This window comes from Chlamydomonas reinhardtii, chromosome 1 (assembly GCF_000002595.2).
Source record: "Chlamydomonas reinhardtii strain CC-503 cw92 mt+ chromosome 1, whole genome shotgun sequence".
NCBI lineage: Eukaryota > Viridiplantae > Chlorophyta > Chlorophyceae > Chlamydomonadales > Chlamydomonadaceae > Chlamydomonas > Chlamydomonas reinhardtii.
Window position 1 is genome coordinate 7,367,260 of NC_057004.1, and position 14,535 is coordinate 7,381,794.

The 14,535-nt window shown below is 64.1% G+C and overlaps 3 protein-coding genes across 3 annotated transcripts; all 3 read left to right on the forward strand.

The window, feature by feature from the left end:
- Positions 1 to 68: 68 nt before the first annotated feature.
- Positions 69 to 6,380, forward strand: CHLRE_01g052950v5 (uncharacterized protein). The gene is made up of 8 exons (XM_043058996.1): positions 69 to 651; positions 849 to 967; positions 1,110 to 1,374; positions 1,620 to 1,838; positions 2,019 to 2,518; positions 2,670 to 2,727; positions 2,867 to 2,977; positions 3,189 to 6,380. Exons 1-8 carry the CDS (start codon positions 514 to 516, stop codon positions 5,277 to 5,279), a joined length of 3,501 nt encoding a protein of 1,166 aa, XP_042928910.1. The 5' UTR covers positions 69 to 513; the 3' UTR covers positions 5,280 to 6,380.
- A 46-nt stretch (positions 6,381 to 6,426) lies between these two features.
- Positions 6,427 to 12,324, forward strand: CHLRE_01g053000v5 (uncharacterized protein). The gene is made up of 15 exons (XM_043058997.1): positions 6,427 to 6,827; positions 6,984 to 7,066; positions 7,221 to 7,343; positions 7,531 to 7,710; positions 8,241 to 8,291; positions 8,446 to 8,606; positions 8,775 to 8,892; positions 9,046 to 9,096; positions 9,251 to 9,436; positions 9,606 to 9,743; positions 9,940 to 10,059; positions 10,269 to 10,376; positions 10,532 to 10,810; positions 10,981 to 11,073; positions 11,216 to 12,324. Exons 1-15 carry the CDS (start codon positions 6,542 to 6,544, stop codon positions 11,408 to 11,410), a joined length of 2,172 nt encoding a protein of 723 aa, XP_042928911.1. The 5' UTR covers positions 6,427 to 6,541; the 3' UTR covers positions 11,411 to 12,324.
- Positions 12,325 to 12,378: 54 nt separating this feature from the next.
- CHLRE_01g053050v5 (uncharacterized protein) lies at positions 12,379 to 14,490 on the forward strand. The gene is made up of 3 exons (XM_043058998.1): positions 12,379 to 12,760; positions 12,953 to 13,383; positions 14,159 to 14,490. Exons 1-2 carry the CDS (start codon positions 12,691 to 12,693, stop codon positions 13,318 to 13,320), a joined length of 438 nt encoding a protein of 145 aa, XP_042928912.1. The 5' UTR covers positions 12,379 to 12,690; the 3' UTR covers positions 13,321 to 13,383; positions 14,159 to 14,490.
- Positions 14,491 to 14,535: the final 45 nt, after the last annotated feature.

Genomic DNA, 14,535 nt, shown 5'->3' on the forward strand with positions numbered 1-14,535 from the left:
TCGATGTTTGAGGCCTGCTGCTGCTTCACCCATTAGGGCTCCTTATTATAGAATTTTAATACTTACTCGCAATTGTATAGTCAAGTCGTGTTGATCGGTTTGTGAAGGGAAATTCGTGCTAGGCTGACAGCTGCTACAAGACAGGCAAGCGGAAATGCCCCCATCGATGCCTTGATAAACACCTGGTGAAATTAATGGCTCGATATGCTCGCTCAACGGTACTGGACTGCTTGCCGTTCATTGTGGACACCTGGACGCCGACTAGCAGCGCATCGGGCAAGCCGCATTTCCTTACGCATGCTCACAAGGTAATACACTGTCATTACGCTCAGACTATGACAGGGTCCGGCGGTGGCTCTCGTCGGACTCAGCTCGGTTTCAAGTATCCATGACCAACTCGCCGAGCATGCCCGTGCGACCCTCTACGAGCGTACCCTCGCAAACCTGGCAAAGCTGTCTGGAAGATACTTGGCCTTTGATATATCACAGGATCATACCGATGGCATCGAGGCCATGTCGGTGGACGTCTACTGCACCGACCTCACCCGCCGACTGTTGCTGCTGCGCTGCCCTGGCGCCCAACAAGCGGGGCCCCACAATGCGGGACAGGGCAACCGCTTCCACACGCTGGAGCTCGGTGTCCGGACGAAGGTATGTAACGCTTACAGGTGTACTAGACTATCCCGCACAAGCATGCCCTGTCTATGTGAGCCCCCGGCCAGTGCTCACCGCCACCTGCGCCGATCCTGTCCTGCTTCCGACCCACATGGGCCCGACCCACATCGGCACACGGCACCCGCGCCCCCCTCCGTTCTCCCCTGCCCCCATTCACCTCCTGTCAATGCCAGGTGTCGTACGGCGGCACGACTTTCGACGTGACGGCGCTGGACGCCAACCACTGCCCCGGCAGCGCCATGTTCCTGTTCCAGGGCGCGTTCGGGAACATCCTGCACACGGGCGACTGCAGGTGCGGCGCGTTGCGGTCGTGGAAGGACGGTTCTGCTGGGGGCGCATGGTTGCTCCGCGACACGTGGAACCTCCCACCCTGGCCCTGTGCTGTGGTCGCTTTACATGTCTGTCGCGTTCGACTGCTGCCCGCACGCAAACAGGTTCACGGACGATGTGGTGAGGTCGGTGCGGCAGGCGCTGGGCCGCAGCCACGAGCACGGCTGGGGCGGCGAGGGCGGCGGCGGGGTCGGTCCTGTGGCAGGCGGCGCAGGAGCGGTGGCGAGCGGAGCAGCAGCAGCGCCGCTTGACTGCACGATAGACGCAGATGGCGGCGAGGCGGGCGGTGATAGTGGTGGTGGTGGTGGTGGTGACCAGGAGCGGCTGGACCTGGTTTACCTTGACTGCACATTTGCCGACCTGCCGCTGGTGGGTGCGCGCCATCAGCTTGAGAGGGAGGGGGGGCGTTTTCAAGGTCGAGGAAGTCCAGGGAGAGCGGGCTTGGCGAGGGCATGGGCTAAATGGGAAGGTCAGTAACGTCCCCCTTCAGGGGTGGGGCCCCCAGCAGTCGCTTGCCAGCCCAACGTGTCTCACCTGCTGGCCCCGCCACTCTTCACCCTTGTGTAACCCGCCGCCCTTGATCCACACACGCCCAAAACCCTGCCGACACCCAGGACTTCCCAACCCGCGAGGATGCCGTGCGTCAGGCGGGGCAACTCATCCGCCGCTGGGCCGCCACCACCACCAACGCCGCTGCCGCCGCCTCCTCCTCCGGCCCCCGCCCGCACGTGTACCTGGCCGCCGACATGCTGGGGCAGGAGCCGCTGCTGGCGCTGGTGGGGGCGGAGTTCGGCCAGCCCGTGTACGTGCCGCCGCCGGAGCGGCACAGGGAGGTGAGGGACCAAAGGGGGGTCAGGAGGGGGTGGAGGCCACAAGGGCGAGGGGAATCTAGGGAGTCAGGCAGGAGGGAGGGAATCATGGCTTGTCAGTGCCATGCTGCTGGGAGATAGGCCCCAAACTTCCATGCGGTTGGCTGTTTTCACCGTGCCTTCGCACCCATTGTACCGCCGCAGTACGGCTTTGACAACGCCGACCTGCTGCGAGAGCGCCGCGACGCGCTGGCGGCCCTGCGGCGCCACCCCGACCTGGCGGCGGCCCTGACCCTGTCCGACGACCCCGCCTGCCTCTTCCACCTGTGCGGCGTGCGCAACTTCGCGCAGCGCGGCGGCAGCAAGGGCGCCGGCCGTACCGGCAGCGGAAGTGGAAGTGGAAGCGGAAGCGGCAGCCTGCGAAGGAGCGGCAGTAGAGCTGGGGCCGGGGTTGCAGCTACGGCTCCGTCTGCCAAGCTCAGCAGCAGCCTGGGTAGCGGTGATGCTGGTGCAGTGCTGCCTGACCCAGATGGTGGTGGGGTCAGAGAGGGCGGCGGCGCGGCGGATGCGCCGGCCGAGCTGGCGAGGGGAGATGAAGCGGCGGGGACGAAGGGAGACGAAGAGACGGGAGCTGCCGGGCCCTGCCTGTACATACGGGCATCCACGCAGGCCTTCGCGCAGCAGGTCCGAGCCCAGTACAGCAAGTGAGTGGAGAACTGCACGCGCGGCTGCGGGGGATGGGAGCAGGCTGCGTGCGCGCGTGCGCCCCGACCCGACCCGTCCGAGCCGCGACGAACCCTATGCAATGCCCATGTCCTCACCATCTCCCGCACCCACCCGCACCTCCGCCAGCAGGCAGGGCCAGATGCTGACAGTCCGCGCCGCGCACCCCGCACCCACAGCGGCCATCCAGGTGAGGCCGGGGAGCCAACATCCCTGCGCCGGCATCTCCCCAGCAACACCCGTCACCAGCATCGCCGGTCCTGCCTTGCCGTCCTACCAAGCACCGCCCTCGCCCGCCCTGTCCTGCCTCCTGCCTCCGGCCTTCCCAGGAGCGCTCGGTGCACTACGTGCTCTTCAGCCAGCACAGCAGCCGCGGCGAGCTGGCGGCGGCGCTGGAGGCGCTGCGGCCGCGGGCGGTGCGGCCCATCAACCAGGACCAGGTGACTAATTGCACCGTGTACAGGTTTCCAAATGCGGGTCTTGAGAGAGGGCCAAGGTCTTCCCGAACAATGTGCAATGCCTGTCCTGGGCGGACGTATGGGCGCACGGCAGCTTTGGCGTTTGCATCCAAGGACTGGCCGTAGGGCTGGATTCACGGGGCTCCGGTGCAGGTCGCCAACGGTCCCACGTGTTTCCCCCGCGACGACGCAGATCGGCTGCATGGCAGCGGTGGTGGCGGAGCGCGCCGGACCCGACCCGCCGGAGCGCGTGGAGGCGGAGATCGAGGCGCGGCTACGTTGGGCAGCTGAAGCGGCGGTGGCGGCGGCTCCTGGCCGGTCAGCAGGGAGGGCGGCTGCGGACGCTGACAGCTGGGACTGGGACGAGGAGGAGGAGGAGGCAGAGCATGTGAACGAGGGTCGTGCGCTAGAGCTGGGAAAGGGGCAGGATGCGCGCCAGGCCCTTCCCGGTCACGCTGGTCCCATCGTGGATGCCGTGGCGACGGTGACGTTCGGAGCTGATGTCGCCGCCAGGGCGCACGGGTCCCTTCCAAAGGACGAAAGCCAGCAGCCCCAGCTTCGCCCGCCGCTTCCGCCTGCGCCACATGTGGCCATTGCCGGGCCCGATGGCGGCGGCCTGCGGGACGTGAGCGCTCTGGAGCGTCGGCGCGTGCTGCTGCAGCGGCTGGGCTTTCCACTGTGCCTTGGCAGCGGCAGTGGTGGCGCGGGCTCAGGCGGAGAAGGCGGGGCCTCTGCCATTGCGCTGGCTTACGCGCACGCCTTGCGTGACGCGATTGCGTCGGCCGACGTGGAGGCTGTGTCCGCGCGGCGGCGCCAGCAGCAGGAGCAGGCGGGGTGGCTAGTTGCTGCAGGCGGCGGCGGGGGCGGCACGTGGCGCCGGTGTGCGACGCTGACGTGCATGTGCGCCTCAGCTACCGCCCGGCTGCGCGCGCAGGGCTGCCGCTGCTGCGCTGGCGATGGCGCCGAGCTGCCGGCGCCGCCGGCGGCTGCAGCGGCGGACGAGTTGGCGCGCAGCCCGCCCCCGCGTGTGGCAACGCTGAGTGGCCTGATGTGGACGGCGCGAGCGGCGACAGACCGCGCGGGCGCATCAGCCGCTGAGGGGGCAGCTGGCCAGGGTAAGGCCGGGGCGACGGCTGGCGCACAAGAGCTGCGTGGAGCTGGGGCCGGGCCGGGTGCGCAGAGCGACGGCCCCGGGCCTGTGCCAGCGCTGCCAGCCGACGGGCTGCAGGCGCCGCAGCCGGCCCTGCGCTCGCCGCTACGGCCCATCCAGCCGATGACCGCGCCTGGCGCAGGCGTGTCAAAACAAGGCGAAAAGCAGCAGCAGCCGCAGGGGCAGGGGAAGGCGCAACGGCCAGCAGGTGACAAGGCTGCGCCGCTACCGGGGGGCCGGCCCGCCGACCAGGCAGGCAGCGCGGCCCAAGCCACTTGCGCGCCAGCGCGCAGTCGCGCCGCTCCGCCTGGCGCCGCTGTGCCCCCCAGGGCCAGCTGCTTGCTGTCCCTCATCCTGCAGGCCGACAGCCCGCTGTCCGCCGACCCGCCCTCACCGCGCTCGCCGCCGCACCGACGCGGGCACGGGCGCGGGTACCACGTGCACCAGCAGCACGGAGCGGGCGGCCGGGCCGGGCCGGGTGCGGCGCCTAGACCGCAGCGACCCTGTGACGTGGCTGCGGGCGTGACGCCGCCGCCCCACGCAAGCCCGCGGATGGGGGCATCAAGCGGGGGCGGCAGCGGCAGTGGAGGAGAGGCAAGCGCTGGGCAGCGGGCGTCAGGCCGCAGGCGGCTGTCAGGATTCATTGGGTTATTCACCACCCCCGACAGCCCCGAGCCCGGCAGTGAGCACCAGCGCGGCTGGCGCCAGTCGCCGGCCAGGGCGCTGCTGGACCTGCCATCTCCAGGCGACTGTGGGCCGGAGCAGCAGCCGACACCGCAGCGACGGCAGGCGTGTGGCTGGGACCTGTGCGCCCAGGGGCCGGGCTCGGCGGAGGATCTGCGTGACGCCAGTGCTGTGGCGGATCAGGAGCAAGTGCCACCCTGCTCCAAGCGGGACTGGGCAGCAACAGCAATGGAAACAGCAACCGGCGACTGCAGTGGCCTGATCGCGCCTCTGCGGTCGGAGCAACACGGCGGGCGCTGCAGCAGCGACATGCGCGGCGGCAAGCGGCCGCGGCTGCCGCCCGTCACAGCCGCTGGCTCAGGCGTCGCCGCTGGCGCCGCAGCGGCCAACCCGACCGCCAGCTTCTATCTGGCAGGTCTGCTGGCCAGCAGTAGTGACGAGGATGAGTAGCCGGCAGGCAGAGGCGGGAGCTGGGCTTGTGTGGCGGCTGGGCAGATGCCAGAGGAATACCTCGCATGAGTGCGGGCCAGGCATGCGGGGCCCTGGTGCGGGCACTGAGTGGGGGCGATTGGGACTGTTTGGGGACTGAGATGGGTCCATGGGTGCTGGTGATCTAGGTGTTTGCAGGAGGGCCAGACGGCAGGATGGGGTGGGCATTGTGCCGGGCTATGTGTGTGTGCGTCTGCGCGTCTCGCAGCATGCGTGCATGTACGCAGGGTGCGCGTGGGTAGGCGTGGAACACTCTGGTGAGCGGCGGATGATAAAGCATGTTTGGCAATGCACTGGCAGCGCGCAGTGAACACCGTTCAGCTGACATGTTGCCAGTAGTGTGTGCTAGTGAGGGGGTTGGGGTTTCCCTGTTTGGCTTCCTGGCACGGGGTGATCGGACACACAGAGTGCACGCGTGGGCTGCACGCCTGCCGGCACCACGCACCCCTCGCACACATCCAGGGGAGAGCCGCGTTCACGCGCGCTGTCGGCACCAGCGGAGGATCGGTTTACGGTGCAGCGTGCGCTTGTAGTTCTATGCTCCAACTAGTGGTGCAGCACGTTTGTCCACATCGGTGTTTGGTGAGGGGGCTGGGCCCTTTCGAGTACCTTTCGGTTGGGACTTGGGAACTCAAGGAGTGCCAATAGGCTCATTGGTTCTGCCTCACGAGGTAAACGCCCTATCTTCCCGCTGGCCAAGCCCAACTTCCGCGCTCAGGCGATCAACGCCTTTTCAATCGCTGGTTTGCTTAGCGAAGCCGGAAGACATAAGGAGCCGATTGTGGCGCAGGTACGCCGGTTTCATATTACGTCAATGAAGGATTGTTGGAGCTGCGCGAACTGAGATGAGCGGCGCCGTGTCAGTCAGGGGGCAGTTGCGTCACGACTTCAACTCCTGATACATCTTCGTGTACACAGCCGCTTTGGCCCCAAGCTTTCTATCAAACAATACGGGCTAATACATGGTATTGTTTCCATTTACTTGGAGAGAGTGTCGACGTCCCTGGGCAAAGTGCATGAGCATGGGATGCTCGACTGCATGCAGCGCGAATTCGATAAATGGTCGTAAACGCCAATCTTCTCGGTAACCAATTACAACTACAGAACATCTTCAACTCAATCTCCAAGCACTCAAGCTACAAGAGCCGGTGTCGCATTTGCAACATCTCAGGGGAGTTCGACTCCGTCACAACGAGCGTTGTTGCTGAACCAAGTTTGCAACTATGATGCTGTCAGGCCGCACCTGCAACCATGCCTTCAGCACTCGTCAAATGAGCCACCAGCGCGGAGCGCTCGCGCTTCGATCAGCGCGGGTAGCTCAACGGCCGGTCACTTGCCGTCGCGCACCGTTTGTGCCCAGCGCCGTCTTCCTACAGTCAGAGCCGGCACAAAAGACCGCTTCCTCTGCCAACAACGGCGATGCCGCGCCCTCGGAGGCTCGCACCGTCCCGTCCGAGCGCGCGCTGGCCATCTGGCGCTCCGCCGACGCCGTCTGCTTCGACGTAGACTGTGAGTGGGGTACCCAATTGTTGTGGGTCCACAACGTTCCTGTGGCTTGAGGCCCTCGCGCCGCAGAATGTCCTCAAAATATCTTGGAACGCCGCCGGAAGATCCTTAGGGTTTGATGTCGCTGCTTGCCTTCCTCACATTCTCGTACGCATTCAGGCACCATCACCATCAATGACGGCCTGGACCTGCTGGCCGAGTTCATGGGCGTCAAGGAGGAGGTTGAGGAGCTCACCAACAAGGTGGGTGCTCTTCATCTCCCCCCGTCTCCCCCTTCCTGCCCTCCGCGGTGCTCGTGCACGCCCTGTCCAGGTTGGCCGCCCATGACAGTTGCCCATCCCCCCCATTCCAACCCTGCCCCCTACCAAACCCTGCTGCCTCCACACACACACGCAGGCCATGGACGGCACCATGTCTCTGACGCGCTCTCTGGAGGAGCGCCTCAACCTGATCAACTGCTCGCCCGACGACATCCGCCGCTTCATCAAGGCCTACCCGCCCCAGTCCCGCCTGGCGCCCGTGAGTTGCCGCGTGCGGCGCGCGTGTGCATGCTTGTGTGGCACGCGTGTGTGTAGGTGTGCTCTGCTTGCGGCCTCGCACCGCCGTGCCGCCTTCGAATTGTGGCGCTCCCGACCTCCCTACCCCACCCCCTCATGTGTGCCCCTAGCAATCCGCAACCCCAAACACCCCAATCCTCCTATCACAGGGCATCAAGGAGCTGATCAAGGCGCTCCAGAAGCGCGGTGTGGCGGTGTACCTCATCAGCGGCGGCTTCCGCGAGCTGCTGCTGCCCATCGCGGCGCACCTGGGCATCCCGAAGGACCGCGTCTTCGCCAACCGCATGCACTGGCAGTGGGACGACGAGACCGGCATGCCCACCAAGCTGGTGAGGCCCCTCCGTGTGAATCTGTTGCTAGCTGCTCACGTGTGTGCACTTCTTGGGGGGCCCAACGAGTAGGGGAGGGGAGAAAGTGGAACAGGGTAGGGTGTGGAGTCCTGTTGTGTGTGTTTACAAGGTGGTGAGCACGACGTGCATTCCTGTCCTTGTAGAAACCTAGGCCCGGGCCGGGGGGCCCTTATAACGCCTGCAACACTTATATATGCAGCTAGTTTGGTCCCCGAATGGGGGTGCTTATGCTCCTGTGCTCCCAAATGGAATCTAGTAACGCGGCTAACCTGGCTGGGTCCGCATTCTGCATGACGGCTGTCCTGATGCTTTGGCAGACACACGCGCTGCTGGGGAGGGAAACGTGTCCGCTCCTGGTCTCTCTTGCAGCCATACACCTGCACATAGGGGGGGCGGGCGAGTGGCCCGCGCAGTCCTTTGCGCGCTCTGACACTTTGTGGGCAGGGCAGCCAAACAGCAAAACACTAAAACACCGCCTTCCCGCGCTTTCCTCGCCCTCTCCATCTCAGGTCGGCTTTGACACGTCCGAGCCCACGGCCCGCAACCAGGGCAAGCCCGAGGTGAGGAATTGAAACCATTTAGAGTGCGACCACTTGCCTGTCACCACCGCCTGAACTGCAAGGCACTGTGCGTCCTTTCTCCTATCCCCAACGCCCACGCCCCCTCGCTCCCTGCCCCCTCCCCTCCACCCCCAACCCCCACTTACGCACATAGGCCATCGCGCGCATCCGCGAGAACAACCCCTACAACACCGTGGTCATGATCGGCGACGGCATCACCGACCTGGAGGCGGTGCAGACCAGCGGCGGCGCCGACTTGTTCATCGGCAGCGGCGTGGTGGTGGAGCGCGAGGCCGTGGTGGCGGAGGCCGAGTGGTAAGCCGGGGTCACGGCGTAGGAGGATTAAGGTTGTGAGGCTTTGGAGGGATGTGGGATGCATAGTATGCAGCCACGACCGCCACCCGCCCTTCCTCATTCCCCTCTCATCTTTTCCCGCGGCCCCCATCCCAAAACACATGTGCTCGCCCCCTCTCCCCCGCACAGGTATGTGTACGACTACAAGGCACTTGTGTCGGCCCTGTCCCGTTACAAGGTGGCCATGGTGGGCAGCGGCGCCTGGGCGTGTGCGGCGGTGCGCATGATCGCGCAGAACACCAGCCAGGTGCGTGCGGCAGTGGTGTGCAGTTGGGCGGGGCTAAGCGCTGATGCGCTGCTGTGAAGGATTACGAGTCCCTGGGCTTCGACCCAAATCAACCCAAATCAACCCGAACCAATACCCAACCCGCTTGCTCGCTCCCCCCCCCCACACACACAGGACGACCCCGAGGACGAGTTTGACGACGACGTCCGCATGTGGGTGCACCAGGTAAGAGCGCCTCCCGCGTGCCACCATGCTGCCCCTGTCGTGTTGTGCTTGGATCCACATTTCCGCACCTCCTCACCCCACCCCTCTCCTCACGCCTCTCCTTACCCAAACCCATGCTCTGCCACCCACCCGACCCACATCACCTCCCCTGCAGGGCGGCGAGCTGGTCGACACGATCAACAGCACCCACGAGAACCCGGCCTACTTCCCCGGCATCCCCCTGGGCCCCAACGTCATCGCCACCGGCAACCTGGCGGAGGCAGTGGCGGACGCCGACCTGCTGGTGTTCTGCGCGCCGCACCAGTACATCCGCGGCATTTGCAAGCAGCTCATGGGCAAGGTGCGCCCCCGTGCCATTGTGCTTGATTGCTTGTGCTGTGCATGTATGATTGATTTGGCCGAGGCGCAAAACCATACTCGACAAACCGCCTGAACCGAATTTGCACCAGTCTCGTCAACAGCCAACTAACCATACTCGTCCGCCTACCTGTCCCCCTACTCACCCCCAGGTCAAGCCGGGCGCCGCCGCCATCAGCCTGACCAAGGGCATGCGCGTCACGCCCGAGGGCCCCGAGCTCATCAGCCAGATCGTGCGCCGCACCCTGGGCGTGGACTGCTCCGTGCTCATGGGCGGTAACATCGCCGAGGTGGGTCTTTTGAGGGCGGGGCGGGGCGGGGTGGATAAGGAAGTCGGAGCCGGCAATCCTTGGGCGGCGATCACGTGCAACAATGACCCTGCGAGGCCTGACCTACTCCTCCACCACCATTCTCCGCCACCTGCATCCTTACCCTGCCCTACCCCTGCCCTTCCCCTGCCCCACCTCTTCCCACCTCTCTCCACAGGACGTGGGCCGCGAGCAGCTGTCCGAGGCCGTGATCGGCTACTACAACCTGGAGCACGCCCAGCGCTTCAAGAAGCTCTTCCAGCGCCCCTACTTCCGCGTGACGCTGCTGCCGGACCCGGTGAGTTTGACTCAGTATAGTGAGGATGGCGGTTACAGCAGTTGGTGGTTGAGAGGAGGCTGCACCGCTGTGAGGGATGTGGACAGCTGCTTGACTTGTTGGCAGAAGCGGTGTGGTGCGGGCCCCTGTGTGCCCGAACGTGGCCGAGCACCTTTTCGCCCATGTCCTCACTGGCGCATGCACTCGCTTCACTCACCCCACACATGCAGGTGGGTGCTGAGCTGTGCGGTACGCTCAAGAATATCGTGGCCCTGGGTGTGGGCATGGTGGACGGCCTGGGCATGGGACCCAACTCCAAGGCCGCTATCATCCGCCAGGTGCGTGCCGTGTGTGTGCGTGCGTGCATGTCATATAGGAAGCTCAAGAAGAGGGGATTCTGGCATCGTGACTGCACTCCTCCCACCTCCCCTCACCCCCTCATCCCATCCCAACTCTGCCTCCCTCCCTCGTCTCGGGGCCCCCCTCCCCTCAGGGCCTGCTTGAGATGCGTGACTTCTGCCAGGCCCTCTACCCCTCCGTCCGCGACGACACCTTCCTCGAGTGCTGCGGCGTGGGCGACCTGGTCGCCACCTGCATCGGCGGCCGCAACCGCCGCGTGGCCGAGGCCTGGACGCGCTCCGCAGTTGAGGGCGCCGAGGCTGGCGAGGGCAACGGTGCCGGCCGCAGCTGGGCTGAGCTGGAGAAGGAGCTGCTCCAGGGCCAGAAGCTGCAGGGCGTGCTGACCAGCAACGAGGTGCAGCAGATCCTGAGGGTAAGAGAAAGATTGTGTGCGTGTGTAATGGTGGTGGTGATTTGCAGGAATGATGCACTGGTCATGCTACGGGGCTCACTATTTTAGTTCTGCGGCAGCTGTCATGTACTTGTGGTACCAGACCTTGACCTTGACCGCCACACGCACAACCCTTTCCACTCTCCCCACAGACCCGCGGCTGGGAGAGCAAGTACCCGCTGTTCACCACCATCAACCGCATCGTCAACGGCCACCTGCCGCCGCACCTGGTGGTCGACTACCTGGTGGGTGTGAGGGGCGGTGGCGGAGCGGGGGGTGGGAGGAGGGGTTGGGAGTCACACGCACGAACCCAACTCCTGTAACGCGCCGTGTCCTTCGCCTTATTAACCCTAAACACATCCCACCAACCTCCGCTCACGCCTTCAGGAGGGCGCCAAGGCCGATATCGCCGTTGACGTCGAGGAGGATATTGTGCCCCTGCCGCGCCAGCCCGCCTCCGCCATGGCCCGCCTATTCGGCCAGCTGGTCGGCGGCATCACGCAGCAGGGCGGAGCAGCTGCTGGCGCCGCCGCCAGCGCCGCCGCAGGCGCCGCCTCCGGCGCTGCCAGCAACAGCGTGTAAAGGAGGACGTTCCTTGTGGCAATGGGTGCTGTGATACCGCGCGCGAGGGAGGGGCGCCGAGCTGCGTACGTGAGCTTCTGTCGTCGTAATCTTTGTGCGTGCAGAGCCAAGCGGGATGCTGGGACGGAGTTAGCATGGCATGGCGTGGGCTGGTGTACATAACCTTAATTTGTTTTCGTACTTGTGTCAATCGGCTCTGGCGCGAGCAGCAATAAGTGAACAGGTGTATTGGCATGCTATGCGACCTATCTGCCTGTGAGGTAAGGGCCAGCGGGTGCTTTGCAAGCGCGTGTTTTGTCTTGGTAGCATAGATCGACACGTGTGTGTGTGTGTGTATTGGGCGCCGCCGCGCCGTGTACTCGACGTGCAGCCAGCGTTGCCCAGGACTGACTTGCAGCGTAGTTCCACAATGAGCAGGAGCAGTGGCAGGCCGTTTGTAAGGGCCTTGCTGTGGGGATGTCATCTATTCCTTAGGACAGAAATGATCCCGTGAGTAATCTCGTATGTGGTCTGTATCCACTGCGCCGGCATTCTGCGCGTGTCGCCCTGTACCTGATGGAGGTGTCATGGGTACCAGAGAACCCAACCCCATAAAGAACACAACCGTGATGAACTGTTGGTTGCCGCGAACTGGAGCTGTATCATAACTAGGCGAGTGAGCTGCGGCAAAGTTCAGATGCGAATTAGAGACAGTAAGAGCTGGAGGTGTCACTTTGTGGTGGCATGACGCGGCCGCTGAATGGGGAGCATTTGGAAAGCCGTGCGATCGACGATGCTTCTGTGCGATGGATTGCGCACAGTCTGGAGATGTTGCGTCCAGAATCTACAAGCGCGCCTGATGGACTGGATGGCGTGAGCATGAAAGGTGGAGCGGCACACTCCCACAACAGGTGCCACTGTAATAACACACCTGACACTTGAGTCATTCGCACCTCTGGTTGTGGCTTATGCTTCCTTAGTGGCTTCCACATGCCGGCCCCAAGGACGGCCCCAGCCGCTGCCACGACACATCACACGTGGACAGGCAATGCGCACGTATGCCTCGCAACCAGGTCCACATGGCAGCTAGAGGGATGACACGGGCTGTTTCGGCTGCTGTCAGCGAGCTCCGGTCGCTGACAAGCGGAAGGCTCAGCTGATGAGAGCCTAGGCTCAGTGAAGGGGTCTGCGGGCTTAGCGCGCTGAGTCGCCCGCCCAGCCGGATAGCCGATGAACCCGGCAACTCAGCGCGCTGAGCGGTTTGCTCATCAAGGTTAGCTATGCAGGGATTCCGCTAAAAAATGCAGCCCTACCCGCCGTACAGGAGTCGCGCCGGAAGTTGGGCAGCTGAGCGAGCGGGAGCTGGCAGCTGTAAGAACAGCCAGCAGTACGAGCTACTTCAGACCCTACCAATTGACGGTTTCAGGCAGCTCCCCCTGACGCTTCACTTGCAAGCCCGCGACAGTATGGCTAGCAGCAGGGTCAGCCGCACAAACCCCACCAGCACAACGACACCGGTGGGAGAGAGTGATGGCTTGCCACCTGCCCAACCATCAACTGCAGGCATTCTTGCCGCCGAGCTGCTTGCCGTCAACATGAGCTGCTCCGGACCCCACCATTTAGGTCCAGAGCACTTGATCGGCTATGACAAACTTTGCTTTCCATACAAGCCGGGCCGGAATTATATTATTAGCCCCCTCGGTCACCTGGTGGTGGTGGTGGTGGTGGTGGTGGTGGTGGTGGTGGTGGTGGTGGTGGTGGTGGTGGTGGTGGTGGTGGTGGTGGTGGTGGTGGTGGTGGTGGTGGTGGTGGTGGTGGTGGTGGTGGTGGTGGTGGTGGTGGTGGTGGTGGTGGTGGTGGTGGTGGTGGTGGTGGTGGTGGTGGTGGTGGTGGTGGTGGTGGTGGTGGTGGTGGTGGTGGTCACTGAATAGCAACCAAGGGTAGTGGCTAAGGCGACTGGCGACTAGGGCTGACAAGCCCCTGGATGGTGCTAGGCGAGCGCACTCACGCGCCCACCCCGAGACACGCCCGACACAGGCACGCCCGACACAGCAGGGGCGAAGGCCCCAGTCCTGGTCAAGGCAACAGAGAAACCCGGGCTCACACGCCAACCACGCACCATCAGGGACACACGAGGCGCACGCGTCCTTTAAACACACAGAGCAAACCAGCAGAGCCTCAGGGAGGCAGGCACACGCTCTCACAACTCACACCACACAAACGCATAACGGCAAACACCCCCGCCACAACCGAAGCACACACAGGGCCGCTCCAACATACCGCACCCCTAAGCCACGCACAGCACAGAAAAGCAAGGCACCTAAAGGGCGCATAAAGCAGGCTAACCAACCCCCCCTACAAAGGGCCAGCAGGGGCCATTCTCTGGCGGAAACCGCACCCTGCATCGCTGGCCCTGGCGAATGAAGCCCCCAACCCACAAACACACACCAAAGCAGGAAACAAAGCGCAACACCCCCTTTGCGAACCCCTGCTGGCTGGTCGTCCGCACATCCACGCTCACCGAGTACAGGGACATACATTTGTCAGCGTTGTACAGCCCGTGAAACCACTCGATCACCGAGCGTGCGGGGAGCCCCGTGCGGGCATCAGGGGACTTGATTTGGGGAACCCTTCTGCCGGTTCCGTGGGCCAGTGCGCCACGAGGTGGGGGCACTGCCGCAGCGGCTGGTAGTACTGCTGCGGTGTATTCGCTTGCCCTGACGCCCCCATACATGCCCCTCGTCTCCCCTTGCCTTGCCGCACACGCAGTACTTGTACGCCTGCTTCTGCACCTCTTCGCTGTTCCACAAAAGTCTCAGGAGGCATCTGAGAATCTTGTGAACAAGTCGGCACCAGCGCCAGCGCCGAGCTCATCATCGCCTCATTCTGCGACAACACGGGCGCGGGGCGGGCTACTCGTGTCAAGTGTTGCGTCTGCAAGCCTTTGAGCGTGAAGCGGTGTACGTGGGTTTCACTTGTGCAGGTGTACATGTTGCAGGGTAGGGCAGGGTGTTGTGCGTGGGAACATGGGGAGGCAACGGTCATGCCGACCACGCGGAGTTGAACCTTTGTGGCGGGAAGCAGTAGGAAAGTTTCTATATGTTAAAGTTCTTTATATCAACAGCACTGCTTCTTTACTTGCTAGC

Excerpts from the sequence above, each read along its gene's own strand:
- CHLRE_01g053050v5 (XM_043058998.1), top strand. The coding sequence starts at position 12,691 with ATGCAGCCCTACCCGCCGTACAGGAGTCGCGCCGGAAGTTGGGCAGCT. Across the intron at positions 12,761-12,952 it reads GCGAGCGGGAGCTGGCAGCT|GCATTCTTGCCGCCGAGCTG; the intron begins GTAAGAACAGCC and ends CATCAACTGCAG.
- CHLRE_01g053000v5 (XM_043058997.1), top strand. The coding sequence starts at position 6,542 with ATGATGCTGTCAGGCCGCACCTGCAACCATGCCTTCAGCACTCGTCAA. Across the intron at positions 6,828-6,983 it reads CGTCTGCTTCGACGTAGACT|GCACCATCACCATCAATGAC; the intron begins GTGAGTGGGGTA and ends GTACGCATTCAG. Across the intron at positions 11,074-11,215 it reads ACCTGGTGGTCGACTACCTG|GAGGGCGCCAAGGCCGATAT; the intron begins GTGGGTGTGAGG and ends TCACGCCTTCAG.
- CHLRE_01g052950v5 (XM_043058996.1), top strand. The coding sequence starts at position 514 with ATGTCGGTGGACGTCTACTGCACCGACCTCACCCGCCGACTGTTGCTG. Across the intron at positions 1,375-1,619 it reads CATTTGCCGACCTGCCGCTG|GACTTCCCAACCCGCGAGGA; the intron begins GTGGGTGCGCGC and ends GCCGACACCCAG. Across the intron at positions 2,519-2,669 it reads GTCCGAGCCCAGTACAGCAA|GCAGGGCCAGATGCTGACAG; the intron begins GTGAGTGGAGAA and ends CTCCGCCAGCAG.